Source organism: Eschrichtius robustus, chromosome 1 (assembly GCF_028021215.1).
Source record: "Eschrichtius robustus isolate mEscRob2 chromosome 1, mEscRob2.pri, whole genome shotgun sequence".
Taxonomy (NCBI): Eukaryota; Metazoa; Chordata; class Mammalia; order Artiodactyla; family Eschrichtiidae; genus Eschrichtius; species Eschrichtius robustus.
Genome location: NC_090824.1, coordinates 3,427,702 through 3,448,911, shown reverse-complemented (window position 1 = coordinate 3,448,911; position 21,210 = coordinate 3,427,702). Strand labels below are relative to the sequence as shown.

The 21,210-nt window shown below is 45.7% G+C and overlaps 1 protein-coding gene across 1 annotated transcript in view; it reads left to right on the top strand.

Annotated features, from left to right (window-relative positions):
* Positions 1-10,340: 10,340 nt before the first annotated feature.
* DYNC1H1 (dynein cytoplasmic 1 heavy chain 1) overlaps positions 10,341-21,210 on the top strand; it is a 67,007-nt gene continuing 56,137 nt past the window's right edge. The window contains exons 1-4 of the mRNA XM_068540412.1: positions 10,341-10,733; positions 18,246-18,333; positions 20,310-20,483; positions 20,721-20,976. Coding sequence (XP_068396513.1) covers positions 10,481-10,733; positions 18,246-18,333; positions 20,310-20,483; positions 20,721-20,976 — 771 coding nt within the window. The 5' untranslated portion in view covers positions 10,341-10,480. The remainder of the gene's footprint in view (positions 10,734-18,245; positions 18,334-20,309; positions 20,484-20,720; positions 20,977-21,210) is intronic.

Genomic DNA, 21,210 nt, shown 5'->3' with positions numbered 1-21,210 from the left:
TTTTGGCTGCATTGGGTCTTCGTTGCTGCACGTGGGCTTTCTCTAGTTGCGGCGAGCGGGGGCTACTCTTCGTTGCGGTGCGCGGGCTTCTCGTTGCGGTGGCTTCTCTTGTTGCGGAGCACGGGCTCTAGGCGCACGGGCTTCAGTAGTTGTGGCTCGTGGGCTCAGTAGTTGTGGCTCTTGGGCTCTAGAGCACAGGCTCAGTAGTTGTGGCTCACGGGCTTAGTTGCTCCACGGCCTGTGGGATCTTCCCGGACCAGGGCTCGAACCCGTGTCCCCTGCATTGGAAGGCGGATTCTTAACCACTGTGCCCCCAGGGAAGTCCCTAAACAACTTATTTTAACTTAAACTGTCTAAAAGAAAATATATATGTATATATATATATTTTTTAAATATTTATTTATTTATTTGGTTGCACCGGATCTTAGTTTCAGCAGGCAGGCTACTTTGTTGAGGCTCCTTGGTTGTGGCATGCATGGGGGATCTAGTTCCCTGACCAGGGATCGAACCCGGGCCCCCTGCCTTGGGATCGTGGAGTCTTATCCACTGCGCCACCAGGGAAGTCCCCCCAAAATATCTTTATATTTAAAAGAACATTCCTGTATTTGCCAATTTTACTGGATACACAGCTTCTTTCAAACCATATTTAACCCATTATCTATTGCAGAGGCAGGAAAACTTAAAAAAAAAAAAAATCTATATTTCCCAGACTCTCTTGCAGCTAGGATTCTGTTGGAGATATGGTTTTACCAATTAAACACACCCATGCAAGCCTTGAGAGGTAATCTTTCCAAAGAGATTAGCACAATGGGTGGCAAGCAGGCTATGGCAGGCATGTGTGTTGGCAGTAGCTGGACCCACGTCCCACTGCCTGGTCACCTGCTTCGTGGTGTGGGTGACCAGACAGGAGCAAGCCCCTGAATTCTGGGTGACAGCTGTGGCAACAGGGACATAAAGCACAGGTCTGGGGCAGCCCTTGATGTCTGTGCCTTTTTGTAAGCACTTAACTCCATCTATGAAATCCCTTTCTACTTGAAATACCTGGAGTGGTTTGTTTCCCGCCCTGAACGCTGAATGAATCAACAATGGCTTTCATGTAAAGCCCAAAGCCTTTTGTTTGGGGAAGAGTCCACCGATTCAAATGCCACACCATCTTTCATGCACAATCCATACACCAGTGATAGATTGTGTATAATTTCCAGTCTTGGTTTCTTTAAGGTGGAGTGAGGACTGAAAGGCACTACGTTAGCGGCTGACACACAGAATCCTTCTAGATGTTTATGATTTCCCCAGTGTCTTCACCTGTCTGACTCGAATGTAATTCAACAGTATTTTTAGGGACTTGCCTTTATCCAGTCTTCCCAGATAAGAATTCAACTTAGTTTTCTTAGAAACAACAGCTCTGGGGATTCCCTGGTGGTCCATTGGTTAAGACTCTGCCTTCCAACGCAGGGAGCGCAGGTTTGATGCCTGGTTGGGGAACTAAGATCCCACATACCATGTGGTGTAGCCAAAGAAAAAAGAAAAGAAAAGAAACAACAACTCCTTTTGCCCTCATATTTCACTGACTTACTGTAGCATTTCATTTCCCCTCCCTGTGAGTTTATACATCCTGGTCCATTGACATCACGCTTGGCCATGTGACTTGCTTCAACCAGTGGAATATGAGAGGATGTGACATGTGTCATTTCTGAGCAGAAACCGAAGAGCCAGCATGTAGTTCTCTCCATAGCTCATTTCCTTCTGCCATAGAACAGGTGCTGTGGCCTGAATGTGTCCCCTGCCCCCAAAATTCACATGCTAAAGCCCCAGTCCCCAATATGATGGTATCTGGAGATGAGGCCTTTGGGAGGGAATTAGTTCATGAGGGTAAATTCCTCATGAATGGGATTCATGCCCTTATGAAAAGAAACACTAGAGAGGTGATTTCTCTCTCTGCCATGCGAGGACACAGCAAGAAGGGAGCCATCTGTAAACCAGGAAGAGAGTCTTTGCCAGAACTGGACCATGCTGCCCCCCCAACCCCAGGCTCCCAGCCTCCAGAACTGTGAGGAATAAATGTTTGTTGTTTAGGTACCCCCAGTCGATGGTATTCTGTTATAGCAGCCAGAACTGACCAAGCAACAGGCAGTGCTCCAGATAGAAGCTGTTCCATCAGCCCGGGTCTCAGAATAAGAGCAGATGCGGCAAAGTCACAGCCAACCCCGGATGGACATGTACCTGGGGCAAGAAATGTTCTAGCCACTGAGATTTGACTGTCATTTGTGCCTGCAGTATAACCCAGCCTCTCATGATTGATATGATACAGTTACCCTTACTTTCCCTGAGGTTGTGTGTTGGAGTTTGCTCTACTGGGTTCTGTGACTACAAGTGCGGAGATCCCTTCAAAAACCTTCCCCCGGGTCCTCTAAAAAAAACCTAAAAATAGAGCTACCGTATGATCCAGCAATCCCACTCCTGGGCATATATCCAGAGAAAACCATACTTTGAAAAGATACATGCACCCCCTATGTTCATAGCAACACTATTCACAAGAGCCGAGACATGGAAGCAACCTAAATGTCCATCGACAGGTGAATGGATAAAGAAGATGTGGTACATATATACGATGGGATACTACTCAGCCATAAAAAAGAATGAAATAATGCCATTTGCAGCAACGTGGATAGACCTAGAGAATATCATATTAAGTGAAGTAAGTCAGACAGGGAAAGATAAATATCATATGATATCACTTAAATGTGGAATTTAAAAATTGATACAAATGAACTTATTTACAAAATGGAAACAGACTCACAGACATAGGAAACAAACTTACGGTTACCAGAGGGGAAAGGGGGGTAGCAGGAGGGATAAATTAGGAGTTTGGGATTAACACATACACACTACTATATATAAAATAGATAATCAACAACAGGACCTACTGTATAGCACAGGGAACTCTACTCAGTATTCTGTAATAACCTATATGGGAAAAGAATCCCGCTATGGGAAAAGTGTTTGTAGCTAACACTTGCTGAGTAATACTGGTGTGTTTTTTTTTTGGCTGCACCGCGTGGCATGCAGGATCTTAGTTCCCCGACCAGGGATGGAACCCGTGCCCCCTGCATTGGAAGCGTGGAGTCTTAACCCCTGGACTGCCAGAGAAGTCCCACTTTTTTTTTTTTTTTTTTAAACTTCTGTTCTTTTAGAATCACCCTGTAATTCACCTGGAGGGAACAGAATTATCTGTTTATTTCCTCAGGCCTCAAAGATTCCCTCCTCACCCACAGTGAGCAAGACGCAGTTCCAGCCACTGGCCCACTCTAAGATTCAGTGTTAACCAGAGCAAGCCCTGGACCTCATGGAATCACATTCTAGTTGGGGGCTCAGACCCTAAGCAAGAAGCACAAGTATGTGTCGTGCAGGGAAACATGCTCTGGAGGAAAATGAAGCAATAGATAAAGGGGTGAGCAGTGGTGTTGTTGTTTTGAGGGCCCCGCTAAAGGGGGTCACGCTTGAGCAGAGGTCTGGTGAAGAGAAGGAGCGAGTTCTTTAGGACCCTGGAGGAAGAGCATCCTTTTTATTTTTTATTTTTTAAAATTTTTTATTGAAATATAGCTGATTTACAGTGTTGTGTTAGTTTCAGGTGTACAGCAAAGTGATTCATATATATATATATATTTTTTCAGATTCTTTTCCATTATAGGTTATTACAAGATACTGAATATAGTTTCTCATGTTATACAGTAAGACCTTGTTGTTTATCTATCTTATATAAAGTAGTGTGTATCGGTTAATCCCAAACTCCTATCTTATCCCTCCCCCCACCCCCCTTTCCCTCCTGGTAACCATAAGTTTGTTTTCTATGTCTGTGAGTCTTTCTGTTAGGAAGAGCATTTTAGAAAGAGGGGAAGACCCTCAGGCTGGGGCTGGCAGTGCAGGTGGGGAAGAGACGTCCGATTTGGGAGGCGTCCGGGGAGAGTGGCAGGCTTTGCTGCTGGACAAGATGGAGATGTGAGGGGCTGGGAGTGTTTTCAGAGACACCAAGGAACACCCGAGCACCTGGCTGAGGCAGGCAGTGTTTACTGAGACGGGGAGCTCGGGGGGTGTCGGGGAGGGGAATCACGGGCTCACTTCTGGACAGCGAACAGGTGGGACAAATCGAAAACAAATGGCAAGATGGTGACTTCACCCAGCCATATCTCTAACCCCACACCACCCCGCAAAAAAGGGCAGAGATTGTCAGATAGGATTTTCTAAAAGCAAGAGCCAACTATGAGAAACCCACTTTAAATATTGGGTTGGCCAAAAAGTGCCTTCGGTTTTTAAGGAAAAATAAAAGACACATTTTTCATTTTCACCAAGAACTTTATTGAACAAAGTAGTCACACTTTTGTTCCACTACCTTCTGCCATTTTTCAGGCAACTTCATAATTCCATCTTCCCCAAACTTTTTATCTTTTTGATAAAAGGTACTGTTCCGAGTACCTTTTACAGTCTTCCAGGGAATTGAAATTTTTTCCATTAAGAGAATTTTGTAAAGACCGAAATAAATGGAAATCCAAAGGTGCAATGTCTGGTGAATACGGCAGATGAATCAGAGCTTCCCAGCCAAGCTGTAACAGTTTTTGCCTGGTCATCAAAAACATGCGGTCTTGCGGTATCCTGATGGAAGATTATGCGTTCTCTGTTGACTAATTCTGGACGTTTCTCGTCAAGTGCCGCTTTCAGTTGGTCTAACTGGGAGAAGTACTTGTTGGAATTAATCGTTTGGTTTTCCGGAAGAAGCTCATAATAGAGGACTCCCTTCCAATCCCACCATATACAGAACCTCACCTTCTTCGGATGAAGACTGGCCTTTGGTGTGGTTGGTGGTGGTTCATTTCGCTTGCCCCACGATCTCTTCCGTTCCACATTGTTGTACAGTATCCACTTTTCATTGCCCGTCACAATTTGTTTTAAAAACGGGACATTTTCCTTACGTTTCAGTAGAGAATCGCATGGGGAAATACGGTCAAGAAGGTTTTTTTCGCTTAACTTACGTGGAACCCAAACGTCAAAGCGATGAACATAACCAAGCTGGTGCAAATGATTTTCATAGCTTGATTCGGATATTTTGAGTATGGTGGCTATCTCCCGCGTGGTATAACATTCATTGTTCTCAATGTCTTCATTTGATCACTGTCAACTTCAACTGGTCTACCCGACCGTGGAGCATTGTCCAGCGAGAAATCTCCAGCACGAACCTTCAAAAGCCACTTTTGACACATTGGATCAGTCACAGCAACTTCTCCATACACTGCGCAAACCTTTTTTTTTTGCATTTCAGTTGCGTTTTTACCTTTCCTGAAATAATAAAGCATGATATGCTGAAAATGTTGCTTTTTTTCTTCCATCTTCCATATTAAAATGGCTGCACAAAAATTCACCAATTTTCATAAGTTTTTTTTAAATGCACGCTGATGTGACAGCTGTCACGTACAATCTAACAAAATTGTTGCGAATGAAGTTAAAGACAACTAAGTGCTACTAGAGCCATCTTACGGAAAAAACCGAACGAACATTTTGGGCAACCCAGTATAAAGGCACAGATGGGGTAAAAGCGAAGGATGGAAAAGACATCACACTAACACTGATCCAGAGAAAGCCAGCCAGAGAGACCATGCTCATATCAGATGAAGTAAATTTCAGAGCAAATAATGCTACTAAGAATAAAGTGGGGCGTTTCACGGTGATCAAGGGGTCGATTCATGAAAAGGACACAACAATGCTTTATGTATCTAATAATAGAGCTTCAAAATACAGGAAGCAAAAACAGACTGAACTGCGTGGAGAGAGACAATTGCACAGCTATAAGCCAAAAGTTCAACACCTCTTTCAATAGGTAGAACAAGTAGCACGGATATAGGTCTTAACACTTTCAGCCAAGTTGGCCTGATTGGCATTTTCTAGAACACTCCACCCAACAACAGCAGATGTGACTTCTAAGGTCGGGACTCATCGATGTGCAGACGTACTGAGTGTCACAGGGCTGGGAGGGAGTGTTGACAGCACACACAAGCCGCGCGGTGTCAATGGCGTCCAAAGGTCGAGCAAGAGAAGGGCCCAGAACTGGTCACTGGATTTGGCCACGTGGAGGCCATTGGTGACCTTGACAACAGCACTTGCGGGGGTGGGGGGACGGGGGAGTGTGGGGTTGGGCTGGGTGAGAGGCAGTCCCCACCTATGCTCATTTTCAAGGAGTTTTCCTGAAAAAGTCAGCAAAGCATGAGAAGTGCTGGCAGGAAGCTGTGGCAGGGGGTTCTCGAAAGAAGGGATGGATTGGAGCAGCTTGGACGCGGCCGGGAAGAACCCAGGAGGGAGAAAGGGAACGTCTGAGGGCGAGGGGAGGAGTTCAGAGACGACGTCCATGAGAGGCGGTGGGGTCCAGCGTCCCCAGGGAGCGGTGGCCTTGGCTGGGGACACAGACCGTTCTCAGGTAAGAGAAGAGGCTGGGTACCTCCAGAGGAGCGGCCAGGGCAGCGGCAGGCGTCCCGGAGGGCTTGCGCGCAGGAGAGAGACTGAACTGTCTGCGTTAGAGGCAATCTCCTCTAACTTTATCAATGGGCGGTGGGATGCAGGCTGGACCACGGGCTGGCATTCCTCTCTGGTCACCGCCATTGCTCGCTTTGCGACCCTGGACGAGTCATCCGGGTGACCTTGGGAAGGTGACCCTGGAGGCGTCCCCGGGACGGATGGGGCAGCAGGCTGGGAGGAGGCGCAGGAGCGACAGGAAAAGATTCCGGGGTGCGCGTCCTCCGCTGCGCCACTAGAGGGCGCCAAGCGACCGCTCTGTTCCTTAGGGGCGCTTCCCACCCCCCGCCCCGCCCCCCAGCCGCGTCCAGCCCGGCTCAGAGTCGCCAGCAACCCGGGGTGGTTCCAGACTCACCCAGAGGCTCATTAGACAAGGAACCGAGACAGAAAAGGGGGGGGATGCCAGGACGAGCTTCATCAGAAAGTGTCCTGTAGCCCGGTGAGCGATAGGTGGGTGGAGTCCCGCGCTGGCGACGGAATGACGCTGCCTGGTTTCGAGCAGCTGGGAAGGTCAAAATCCCATCTATGCCCTGTGGACCGGCCGCCGCTGCCACCCGGCACCGCGCTCCCGGGGCGTGAGGCGTTGCTTTCACAGCCATTAACCAAGCACCCACGTTGCGCCAGGCCCTGCTGGTGCTGGGAATGAGCCCATGGAATGAATGAATGAATGAATGGGCGAGCCCAATGTGGAATTTCGAGAGGGAAGAGGGGGATGCCAGACGCGGGGCCTGAAGGTGCTGGGCCAGCCGGACTTCCGCTGAGGGCTCAGTGTGGCCCAGGGTTGGGAGAGGGAGAGGGAGAGGGAAGATGGGGATGAGAAGGAGCCCCCAACTTGGATTTGAGGAGCCATCCGGTGCAGTACTTGAAGGAGAAGGGTGGGGACAGTTCAGCACCAACTTCTGATAAAATACATGTGGCCCAGCAGCCACTACCATCCCCCATCAACTTAGAAAGAACTCTCTCTCGCCAGCACCGCCTGCCTACTGCCAACGGAAAGCAGACTCTCCTATGGACATGAGAAAGCGGAGATGCCAAACGGAGTTTGCGGTGGGAGAGGCCAGGTTTGGGTGGAGGGCCCCCCCTCCCAACACACACAGAGTCAGCTTGGGGCAGAGTCCTGCCCCAGGAGGCCAAGGGAGCATCTCACAAAAATATCCCCTTCCCTGTCAGCCAGGGACAGTCTAGCCAGCCCCCAGGATAAGGAATTTAGAGTGCTGGGCACTCTCTGTAAGCAGTCAATCAACATTGACCATTCTTCTTACGATGTACTTATTCAGCACAGCAAACATCTTTAGAAAACAGAAATGCAAGCACATTTGATCAATGCATGGATCCTTGTAGACAGATTGTTCAGGTTCCTCCGATTTCCGTTCCCTTAGAAACAACAGACACTTTTAATTCTGAGCCTATCACACACGTAGGGCTGCACATCCGGAGCCCACTGCTCTGCTGCCCTGGCTCGGAGCCAGATTGCAGATGTTTGAGTCCCTTGGATGCCCAAATGGCTGCGTCTCCTGGGTGGTGCTGACTCATGGTGCAGGCTGCAAGCAGCCTCTCTCCATCTGCCAGTTTGCTGCTGGGTTTCTGGGGCTCCAATGGTGTGTGGTCAATTCAGAGTTCATTAACCTGCACCTAATAGATTTTCTTCCATCCCTGTTCCTACCCCAAAGGACATGGGGCAGGGGGCAGCCCTTAGCAGAGGGCCTGGTATTGAGTGAGCTCTCAGTGTTAGTTGTTGGTGGCGTTACTATTATTCATTACCATTATGATCATAGCACAAACTCATTGCAGTGCTTTATATTTTTCCAGGAAGTTTATTTAGATCTGCTCGGGCATATGATATAAGACTGGACTAGTGTGAAATAAGTCAGACAGAGAAAGACAAATATCATATGATATCATTTACATGTGGAATCTTCAAAAATGATACAAATGAACCTATTTACAAAACAGAAATAGACTCACAGACAGAAAACAAATTAATGGTAAACAACAAGGACCTATCGTATAGCACAGGGAACTACACTCAATATCTTATAATAGGGATTTCCCTGGTGGTGCGGTGGTTAAGAATCCGCCTGCCAATGCAGGAGACACAGGTTTGAGCCCTGGTCGGGGAAGATCCCACATGCCGCAGAGCAACTAAGCCCATGCGCCACAACTGCTGAGCCTGCACTCTAGAGCCTGCAAGCCACAACTACTGAGCCCATGTGCCACAACTACTGAAGCCTGCGCACCTAGAGTTCCTGCTCCGCAACAAGAGAAGCCACCGCAATGAGAAGCCTGCGCACCGCAACGAAGACCCAATGCAACTAAAAATAAATAAATAAATTAATTTTTAAAAATCTTATAATAACCTATAACGGAAAAGAGTCTGAAACGGATATATATATATCACTTTGCTGTACACTTGAAACTAACACAACATTGTACATTAACTATACTTCAATTTTAAAAATTCCACACACACAAAAAAAATGGACTGATGGAAGGCAGGAGGAGGATGGGATATTAATCTGTCCCCTCTGCCATGAGCTTCTTAAAGACAAGAATCATCTGATTAGTCTTCATGTTCCAGCAGTTTCTGGGGCTTGGCACTGGGTAACTGAGCAAGAATAGGCATACTGCATGTTTTGCAGTTTTCCAAAGATGATTTGGGGAAATCAGATCATCCCATCATCATTCTACCAATCAGGATTCAGCTCTCTGACTGTGCACTTTGATATAAAAATAGCACCTTTGGCTTCCCTTCCTCCGCCCAACTTAAGAAGCGAGTGATGAGTTTGAACTTTCAAAAGCCAATTAATGCTCCTTATAATAACTGTCATTTCTAAACCAAGAATGTGGGCAGCCTGAATTCTGGCCCTTATGTCATGTCGGTGTACTGGAGGAGGTCCAGGCAAATGGGAGCTGGGGGGAAACTTATTGGGCAGCCACGGCAGTCCCTGCCTTGTGTGGACCCAGATGCTGAGGCCATCGGAATGACAGCGTCAGCCCCGGCTGCTATTCTGGGTGGATGCTTGTAGGTCTCCCCCGTGGTCCTCACGGCATTCTGGGGGGAATTATTTGCCATTAGCAACCAGGACCCACAACAGCCAGGCTTCACCCCACCGTTCAGGTGTCACCTCCTGGCTTTCCCGTACATCGCTCCTGCAGTCAGGCCTCTCTGCTTTTGCAGAAGCTGCTTCCTGCTCTGGGAATGTCCCCTCCCAGCCTCCCTCTTTCCTAGCAATGTGACACTTCCCTCATCTCCTCCCCCTCTGAAAAAGATCCTCAGTCTCCCTATGTATATTTAGTAACACAGATGACTATATTCTAGCTCAACACATCGTAGTCATTCATTCGTTCAAAGAAACTACACGGGTTAGGTGCTTAGAACAATGTCAGGCACAGGCTAAGTGCTCAAAACACGTTAGCTCGTTAACACCATTCATTCATTCAGTATTAGTGCAGTGTCTCAGGCTCTGTGCTGTTCGCTAAGTCCACAGCAGTGAACAGGACAGACGTAGTCCCTGACCACCTCTCACCGCCCCCCGCAGGTTCCCACCTTTAGGGCTTGAGGTGTGGGTATTGCGGAGCCCCGCCCAGCACTGGAACTACGAGTCCCAGAAGGCTGCGCGGCGGAGTCACCCGGGCCGCCTGAGCGCGACGTCGTGACGTCGGTAGCGTGAGGGGGCCCAGTGGCTGCGGCGGGCGCCGGCCGCGGGCGGCGGGAGGCGGGCGGCGGGCGGCGGCGGCGGCGGCGGGGCGGGGCCGGCGGGCGGCGGCCTTTAGGGAGGAGCCGCCGCTCACTCTCTTCAGTCAGCAGCGGGCTAGCGGGCGGTCGGCTTGTGCTGCCCGTTTCTCTCGTGCGCCCGCCCGCTCGCTCTCGCGCCGAGTCGCGGCCGCCTTCTCAGCGCTGCCTGCGGGTCCCGAGCGCGGCGCCATGTCGGAGCCCGGGGGCGGCGGCGAGGACGGCTCGGCCGGCCTGGAGGTGTCGGCAGTGCAGAACGTGGCTGACGTGTCGGTGCTGCAGAAGCACCTGCGGAAGCTGGTGCCGCTGCTGCTGGAGGATGGCGGCGAGGCCCCGGCCGCGCTCGAGGCGGCGCTGGAGGAGAAGAGCGCCCTGGAGCAGATGCGCAAGTTCCTCTCGGACCCGCAGGTGCACACGGTCCTGGTGGAGCGCTCCACGCTCAAAGGTGCGGGGCCGGGGCTGCGGTGGGTCCCCCGGCGCCCCGCCTCGCTCCCGCCACACCCCTTGCCGCCGGGGCCCCAGGGTGCCCCCTTCCGGGTCGCGGGGACGGAGGAGGGCGCCCAGCCTCGCCGTCACCCGCAACGATGGGATCGCTTTGTCTGCTCGGCCTCAAGATGGCCGAGTTGGGTGGAGACAGCGTCTCCCGGGCTGAGAGCGGGCGGAGGCCGCATCCCGGCCTCCAATGTCACATGGGCTTTTCGGTTTCGATTTGTGTCCAGGCCAGGCCGGCCTCGGGAGGGATGTGTCAGGGGCGGCGCCGGGGGCAGCCTGGATCGTGGTCCTTCGGTCGTCCGGGTGTAGGGGGAGATCCTGGCGAGCCGGAGCTGGCGGAGCCCTGGCCGGAGGGCATCCCAGCCTCTGCCTTGTGCGGACCCAGATGCCGAGGCCCGAGGAGTGACAGTGACAGCCCCGGCTGCGAGCGGGGCATCACTGTTCTGGGTGGATAGCGCACGCAGGTCTCCTTCTTGGACTTCATGCTGTCCCTGCTGAGAGGGTGCATCTGCCCACTTCAGACGCGAGAAAACTGAGGCTCAGTCGAAGTGACTGCCCCAAGGTCACACCGGCTAATCCTACTCCCTAGGCTAGACTCAACATCTCAGTTTGCAGTCCATTGCTTGTTTTCCTTCATCATGCCTTGTATTTGTGTGATGCTTGGATGATCCTAATGATGACCCCATGGTCTTTGAATCTATTTTACAGATCTTAAAAGGAGAGAGACTTAGGTTAGGCACCTAGTGGAGGGACGGGACAAAAGATTTGCATATTCCAGCAGTCTCCTCAAATAGTGACCTCCCAAAAGCAAGCCTAGGTTCCTCTTGAGAGTGGAGCTTGCCTTCAGGGAGGGTTTCCCCTTGATGCTTTAAGACCATTTTGTAGCCAGTGTCGAGCTTATTTGACAGCACATGTATGGGTGTGGCACCGTCCATCCGGGAAGCCAAGGATGATGTCCAGGTAAATGCTAGCTTAGCACCAAGGATTGGGCATTGTCTGAAAGTGTTCGGAGACAAGCTTCTTACAATCTCAAAAGCTGTATGGTTCTGTCAGTAAGAGAATCTCAGCTATCTGCCTCACCACCCCCCTCTCACCGCTACACACACTTCGTTTCTTGCAGATAGTTTGTTTCTTTCAAAGGTTTTTCCTACTCAGGAGATGCTTCATTGTAGCATTGGCCTCTGCAGGAGGGTCAGCGGGTGTGAAAGAGTATTTTTCTTAGATCCACAAGGAATGTTCAAAGCAAATAAGCCATCCAGGCATATTTAGAGTATTAAAGTTGTTTAGGGTTTTCTTTTATGTTTGGGGTTGTTTTCCCGCATGGAAACCACTACTGTTTAAAAAAAAATTTTTTTTTAACTCATCTATTTTCTTTCAAAAAAAATATATAGTCACGATAGAAAATTAAAGTGTACAGATAAAATTAAAGTCACCTGGAATCCTTCGACCTAGATATGACCACTGTCAGCATTTTGGTATCTGTCTTTCTGGTCGTTTTTTAATGAATATACATTATTTTATTAAAATACATTTTAATCTGCATTGTTATTGTATTTTGAGTAGCTTTACCTTGGCTAATTCTTGATCATATTTTCATTGCACGGTTTTTGTTTTGAAATCAGTGATTTCTATAGGTCTCAGTTTCTTTTTTACAGAAAAAAATTGTAGGTTTTGTTCTTTGCTTCTAGAGCGCTCCTCAGTGATTCGCTTTTCTCAAACACATTAGAATTGAACTTTGCTAAAATTATTGGAGGGGGACCCGATTTCTGTTGAATGCTTTCTGGCGCAGATCACCTCTGTTTTCTTGATGGGTACGTTTTCTCCCTTCAGCAAAGCGAGTATCCATGCATCCAAATCTTGGCTCCATAATGACTTGCACTTTTGAATGTTGACTAGGTAATGAGACTGTCTACAGTTGAAATCCTATCTCATTCCTGGATTTATAAAAGTCCTGGAAGTATTGCTAGTAATTCAACCTGTCTTAACTTATTTTTCACTTACAGAAATCTGAGGAAAAACTATGTGGTCCCATCAAGTCTTATTAACATCCTGGCTACACTAGCATAATTTAGGTATAAGTGTTAACCCAGGTCACTTAGAAGGAGGGCTGGTTTTTACGAGTTAGCATTGCCATTTGCACATTTAATCAAATTCGAACATCCAGTAGTTATTTACAGTGAAAAGGCAGGCTTGCATTATGATATGGAGAATAAATCTGAATGGTTTAAACTGAATAAAGACCGCCACCACCAATGAAGTCATATAATTTATTTAATGAACAGGAGAAGTTACTTTTACTTTATCTTCCCCCCACTTCCCCCCTTTTTTATGGAAAGAATTTTCCAAACACATGTAATTGAATATAGAAGCTTTTTTTTATATGAAGGTCTATCTCTATATGTTTTTTTAAGTACTCCAGCTAGCTTTACACTTCTTTTGTTAAAGTAGAGCCTTCTTTAAAGTGTAGAATAAAGGTTGTGACTGTAACAGTTTATGATTTTTTTTTTTTTTGGCCACACCGCGAGGCATGCGAGATCTTAGTCCCCCATCCAGTGATCGGATCTAACCTATGCCCCCTGCAGTGGAAGCGCAGAGTCTTAACCACTGGATCACCAGGGAAGTCCCCCTAACAGTTAATTTTGATAGTGAAGAGTTGGTGAAAGGGAACATTAAATTGTAGCTCCCCGTTTTAAAAAGAGAAATCTCCTTCCTGTAATTCCTGGCCTATGGAAAATTGTTTTCCTCATAGCGTACTTCTAAAAGTATGACCAGGTAGGTGATCCCTACGTGATAGGCATATTGCGATGTTAATGACACTTTTGTAGCGCTTTTTACCTGAAGTGCATTTTGGGGTGTGTTCCGTCCCGTGAAAGGTTGGGTGGTGAAGGTAGGGACCGGTAGGGATGTTGCGGTGTGCAGCTGCTGGAGTGGTGGTTTCCAGGGCTTGTCTGGGACCAGGCTGGGAACGGGTGCTGTGGGGTTTTGGTTCGGTTTTGTTCCACTCAGATGTGTTACCCTTGGAGCTTTGTCTTTAAGACTGGGAAGTAGTGGCTGCCTTTAGTCGGTGCTTCCCCCCGAAGCTTGGGCTTTTAGTTGTTCCTGACGTACATAGCTCAGGGGGTTTTACCCTCTCTTCATTAGTGCCGAGATGACTGGAGTTGGAAGACTCCTGACTGGAAGAAAGCCGGTGCTCCTTACAGGACTCGGCTTCCTAGAGACGTGGTGGCATAGGGAGATGTGTGGGGAATGTTTTTGTGGAGTTTTAAACATTATTTTTCTGAGGACTTAATTTCCCTAAAAAGAGAAGAAATGTAGTAGATTGATAATTAAAAAGTATTCATTTCTGAAAAAAAAAAAAGTATTCATTTCTGGCTTAGACCCCAAAATGGTTAATAAAATGATTAGTAAATTAATAGGAAGCATTTACTGTGACCCGGCACTGTCTTGGAGCACTGGGCCAGGAGTCCATCAGCCTGGGTTCTTGCTGTCCTGCGCTGTCGCGCTGTAGGTGGGCCCTCCACCCTCTGGAGGACAAAGCAGTCTGCAGCGAGATGCGTTTCAAAGTGAGGTGTTTCGTAGTGAGTGAAATTCATGTACAGGAAAGGGAAAGCAGTCATTACTTCTTTTAAAAAGTAAAGACAGATGGAAATTTTGTCTCTCAGCATTGTGGAGTATCAGGCTGGGAACGGCGGGAGAGATTTAGTCCAGCGCCTCTGTCACGAGTGAGGAAACCAAAACCACAGGATTTTAAGACCCAGTTAGGAAAAGGATGTTTTAAGAAGGATTCTGAAACCTAAGAACTAATTTCTCTGTTGAATTCCTTGGTATCCATTAAATGGGAGTGTTTGTTTTCATTTACTTCATAGCAATTATTTCTTTTGAATTAGTGTTAGCCTTAAAAAGCATGAAGTCTTAAATCCTTTAGGCATTACTGACTTAGTTTTTTTCACTTCCTTCTCTTTTTTTCTGGAAATGTCAAAAGGAGCCCCAGTTTTACCTTGTGTACAAGGATTACATGGGGTTCAACCCTCCCTTCAAATTCCCAGCAAAGTTATGGATGGAAGAGAAGACTCAAGGCTCTCACCACGCCCTTAGCCTCGTGCAGGGCAGGGAGTGGTTGCGAAGAAGTCACAGCCTCAGCGGGAGGACAGAAGGGTGGGTGGGCGTTGAGGTGGCTGGAGAAAGTACCAGGGATGGGAAAGGGGAAAGCTAGAGCGACCACTGGAGAAAAAAGGGGAGGGTGTGTATGACAGTGATCGGCCAAAATAATGTGGTATTAGAAGTCTGTTTGGATTTTAAAGGGAAAAGAAGAGGAAAGATAAAGAGAGCCAGGAACATGTAACACATAATCTGGCCAAAGAAAATGACTGGCTTCATTTGCTAGAGAAGAGCCTTGCCCTGTGGCTGGAGAACGTTGGGAGGGGAGAGTGAAGGAGGGGATGACCAAGGGCAGGGGAGCCGACAGCCTCCCCTCGCCCTTTTGCAGTTGCCTGTTCACCAGTCTGTGGACACATACCCATCTACCTAGGAGAGGTGGTATGAGTCTTAAGGTAACTGAATGTGCATCTGTTTGTATTTCATTAAATGAGGCATATTGCTCACCTAATTCACAATGCAATGATACAAATCACTCGTTCTTTGAAATACGTTCATCTTTCAATAGAAGCATACGCAGCAGTAGTGCTAAATGACATTTTGAACATCTCTAGAAATTTGATAAACTCCCAGAAGTTAACCAAAGGAATGTCCACAGGGCGCTGTAATGTGTATCAGTATGGCTTGCAGCACAGGAACTCGAGAGTCGGGCGCAGCACTTTCTGTGCTGGTATTTTAGTTCCCTGAGTGTGTTAATAGGCAGCACAGTATCGGTCTGTTGTGTATTAACCAGTAACTTTAGCATCATTAGGAAACTGGTTCAAACTTTACCCAAAGTGGTATTTCCTGATAAACGTGCAGATTGTGTTCGTATATAAGCCTCTAATATAGCAGGTACCCTCTTTGTTAGGAATCAACTATTAAGTGTCTTTCTCTCCTTTAAACAATTTTTTTAAAAAGTTTCTGCAGAAATAGAATTATTGTTATTTGGAAAATATAATAATTTATAAAGAGGCAGGAAAGTTTAAATTGTTTGGCAGTTTATGAAACAATGTCATGTGTTCTTTATAATGGGAATCAGACATCTCAGACTTCATATGATCTTCGCATTTATGGGGAATAACGTTAAAAAATTAATCCAAAATGTAGTCTGTGGCTGATATTAATAATGACTTGCATAAATTACTGTCATCAAAGGAAGTTAGAATTTTACAGAGCAGTAGAGGACACCTATTTTGCATACCCATGTCTGAGGATTACGTCATCGTGTGTGCATTCCCGAGCCCCAGCCATCTCCTGCTGCATTGCAGTGTTATCCCTAGTGCGGGCTGGGCTGGGCGTTCACAGTGGTCCGGAGACAGCCGTGACTCATCGCCTGGCCTGCCGCCCGGTTCCTTTAACCCTGCTTGCATTAGGATGTGCTGGGGATGTGGTTAGATGTTGTGTCCAGTCGGCATGTTTTCTGTATGATTTTATTTGTATAGAGGATGCCGCTCTGCTGTGTCCGGGAGGAAGAGATGATTCAAAGTTACAACATATTTTTACTTAGTAATTTCCTTTGGTGATTATAGAATGTTACTTTTATTGTCTATTTATTGTTTGGGTGTTATATTAATGGCATATATTTTATATAAATCATAGAACAGCATTACTGAAAGTTCCAAAAATCAAGGGAAAAAATATTTCATAATCCCACCACCCTGACAACTATTTTAGTTTGGGGGTATTTCCTTATACTCTTTGTCTTTGTGTTTTACAGATTACAATTATATGTTTGGTTGGTTTCAGGCAGTATGATTTATCTTATCTTGTGGTATGTCCACATTTCAGTAGTTAGAAAACTCGGTTGGTTGGTTTGGGGGTTTTTTTTGAGGTAGTTAGTAATTTTAAAAAACAGCTAGGAAGTCACTGGCATGCGAAAATGTTCTGCCACTCACTCCTCCTCTCCTTCCTAAAGTTACACTAAAAACAACATTTTGGAAGAGTTATTGTCTTGATAAATATATATTTATATATATATAAATAAATATACTAATATTTTATATTCTTTTAGTGTGAATTTTGTATTTGTCTCATCTTAAAATGAAAGAAGCAAATAGCTTTTGCTCATAGTTTTTAGCATTTATAGAAACCTTATAGGCCACCTAATTTAATATCCCACCCCCCTCCTCTGTTGCTCCTTTTACGTTTTACGAATTTGAAGCTGAGAGGAAGAAAAATGACTTTCCTGAGATCACTTAGTTAAGTCTACTGCCTTTGTTATTACACCATGACTTAGAAGTGAAGGCGAATCGTACATATCAAGTTAGATTAATCCTTCGATATTAATTTTTGCTAATGCAGTTATTCCATAGAGTATGTCGTACCAAAGATAATTCAGCTAGAGGGTGTACGCATCTAGCTGATTACTACTAGATCTAGAGGTTTGTATTACTTCCCATTTTTATGATTTTTATATTAATTTTTCAATTTTCTTTTTTAACGATCTAGAAATTGTATTCACATGCATCTTGAGTTATCTTAGTATTAAATTCCAGTAAGCTTTTTCAAATTACTGCTGTATTCATAAATTGACCCCAGAGCAGGCTCTGAAAGCGCTGTAAGAGCAGAGAGGACAGCCAGGTGAATGCCCCCTTGGTGACCTGGGGATGGTTCTTGATAGCAGTTTTCTTGATGGGGGTTTCCCTGTAGGGGCCTTAAAGAGGGAAGAGGGCAGGCTGTGTACTGGTGAGGACCCGGGGTTTGGAATCAGACTTCTGAATTTTCACTCTGTCCCTTTCCAGTCACATGTCTGAGGGCAATTTACTTACATTCCTTGCTTGGAAAATAAGAATAATAGTCATGCCAAGCCCCATAGTGTTGCCGTGAGGGGTAGATGTGTGATGCGCCTGAAGTAATGCCTGTCGCGTAGAAAGTGCTGAGTAGACACCTGAGCAGAATACACTGGGGCTGGGGGTGGGAAGCGACCTCTGACTGGAGCACAGGGGATGAGACTGCTGGGATGCAGTGGGGGAGAACTTGGGCTTATCGGACACCACCTAGCACCGCCGCCCTGGGGCCAGGGCCCGCTCTAGGCAGCGGCTCAGTCAGCCATTCAACGACCCAGGCATGCCAGTGTGTACCTGGTTTAAAACAAGGAAGCGGAGGTGCCAAGAAGTTAAGAACCTTGCCCAAGATCACACAGCAAATAAGTGCCTGGGTCAGCAGTCAGAAAAAATGGGTGGAAGGGAGAATTAAGTAGAGCCAAGTCACGTAGGGGTTTAAACGTGAGGCTGGGGTTGGGGTGAGGCTAATCGTGCTCTGAACAGTTGATGAGTTAAAAATTGGAATACTGACATGAATTTGATAGAATGTTTATTATGATTTGTAGAGGATGTTGGTGATGAAGGAGAAGAAGAAAAAGAGTTTATTTCCTATAACATCAACATAGACATTCATTATGGAGTTAAGTCCAATAGGTGAGTAGTATGAATATACCATTATTTTGGACTATAAACTTGTGAGGATTAAATGTAAATCCTAATCGAGTCAGACAAAGATACTAAGAAAACACTCAAAAGATTTCTGCTCTTTAATTCAGTTTATCTTTGATTTTATTTATTCAAATTAAGAGGATCTCCAAGTCAGTATAGAATCTAAAATATTTTTATTTTAATTGCCATATCATGGCATCATCCATTCTAGGTCTGAGCCATAATGTACTTAGCATATCTAATAATGCTCTTAGAGTATACCTGAGTTTTCATTATTATAAGTAAGCAGTAAACATTCATAGGTACCGGTCTGATTCTTTTTAGGATAAATCCCTAAAGATAGCATTACTGGTTCAGATGCGATGCATTGTTGAAGTCTTTAATGTGTGTTACCAGATTTCCCACCTTTTAAAAAGGTTGTGCCAGTTTATACTCCAGTAGACATATTCAAATTCAAATGCGTAAATGTTTATTTTGCATTGGCTTTTTTAAACTTTTTATTTTGAATAATTTCAAGCTTACGAGAGTTGCATGGATAGCGTGTAGAACTCCCAGATGTCAGTTAACATTTGCCACGTTTTGCATCATCATTTTTTTTCCTGAACCATTTGAGGGTTATAGACAACCTGCCTCTTTATCCCTAAATACTTCGCAGCATTTCCTAAGAACAAGAACATTCGTGTTCATAGCCTCAGTACAATTTTCAAATTCCAGAAATTTTGGTACAGCATTACTCTAGGTATAGTACATATTCATATTTTCTCAATAATGTCCCCTACAGTATTTCTCCCATGATCCAGAATCCAATTCTGTGTCTTTCTTTCTGTGTCTCTGATGACATTGACATTGTTGATAAGTGCAGGCCAGTGGTTTGATGGACTGCCCCTCCATTGGATCTGTCTGATGTTTCTCCATGGTCACAGTCAAGTTGCACATTTTCAGCAGGAATACTACTGTGCTGTGTTCCTTCTCAGCGTGTCACATCAGGAAGCTTCACTGACTTTTTAGAATAATGTGAAGTATTATGTGTAAAGTACATATACATAGTATGAGAACTGGAAAATTCAAATATTGCTTCTGTTGAAGCTGTTAATTCAACCACCTTTGAGCACCTGTTATGTGTAAGATACAGCAGTAGGTGTGCAAAGGAATAAAACATAGTTCCTTTTCCCAAGAAGTTTATGGTCTTTTGGGAGAAAGGATGGCACATACACAACTAGCTGTAATACTTGGCAAAATCTTAGAGGTGTAGAATACCATGAAACATGAAGACTGGGGAGATTGCTTCTGCTTAGGGATGGCCCCATGGGAGAAGTGATGCTGGAGTTGGGTTTTGGGGGTTACTTGGAATTTCAGCAGATGAATATAGGTTTCTTAAGCAACTACGCAAAAGCACATGAAGTTTAGAGAATGGACCATGTAGTTTAAAGGGTGTCTCAGGTTGGGTAGGGGGTGCGTAGCAGGAGATGAAACTGGAAGGGTTGGTTTAGGCCAGGCTGTAGGGGCCCGGAATGTTCTCTCGTCACTTCAACCTGCAGGTGACTCTTGTTTAGTCAAGTTGACATGTGATTCAATGCCATAAATGAATGGGACAAATTATTATGAGATCGGATTTAAGTTAATCGGGGCTCGTAACTTTCAATTGCTAGGGAGGTTAGTTTTCCTGAGGGCAAGGTTATGAACTCAACCCCCATATGCGATAAACTAACTTGGCCTGCTTTCATGGTAACATGTTATGACCTTAACCTTGATTTGCTAGTTCTCACATAGGTGAGTAAAGAAAGAGAAGCAATGTATTTCACTATTAGAAAAGCAACAGTTTAGTCTATTCCTAATATGATTTTTAAATTAAAACATTCAAATGAATTCTTAGTTTGCATGCCACACAAAGAAGGCTGCAGTTTTAAAACTGATGAAGAATGAGACTCTTTGTTCTAATTTTTTCTTTTCCGTTCTTTCAGCTTGGCATTCATTAAACGAGCTCCAGTGATTGATGCAGACAAGCCAGTGTCTTCCCAGCTCCGAGTCCTCACACTCAGTGAAGACTCGCCGTATGAAACCTTGCACTCTTTCATTAGCAATGCGGTCGCTCCTTTTTTTAAGTCCTATATCAGAGAGTCTGGCAAGGCAGACAGGTAAAAACCATTTCTCCTTCGTTAGTTTGAATGCCGTATTTTACTTAATGTTCACAACACACTGTGGAAGATGATGTAAAATTCAGAAATCGGGAGGGAAAAGCTAGTAAACCAAGAGGATGTAAATCTGTTGCATTAATAAAATGTATATTATTAATACTTGACAGACCTGAAATAATAGAATCTCTTTGGAGACCAATAGCGCACTAAAGTTTGAGGTATTTCCTGTCTTTTTAGGGATGGTGATAAAATGGCTCCTTCAGTTGAAAAAAAAATTGCAGAACTTGAAATGGGACTCCTTCACCTGCAGCAGAATATTGAAATTCCAGAGATCAGCCTGCCCATTCATCCAATTATTACAAATGTTGCTAAACAGTGTTATGAGCGTGGAGAAAAGCCAAAAGTTACAGACTTTGGAGATAAGGTTGAAGACCCAACTTTTCTCAATCAGTTACAATCTGGAGTTAACCGCTGGATCCGAGAAATTCAAAAAGTAAGAGCACAGTATTGAAAATATCATGTAAAATGCTTTACTCTTTAATATCTGTGAGAAAACTGGTCCGAGTTCTTGTCAATGAGGTGAATTCTGTGATGACTGTTAGCAGTACCTCCCACTGGTCCTGGGAACGCTCAGTGGAGGATTAATGTCGGTCCAGGTGGAGTGGAGTGGTCAGGGTACCGTGTGACATGGTTTAAATACCATCCCTGAGAGAACGCTAATCTCAGC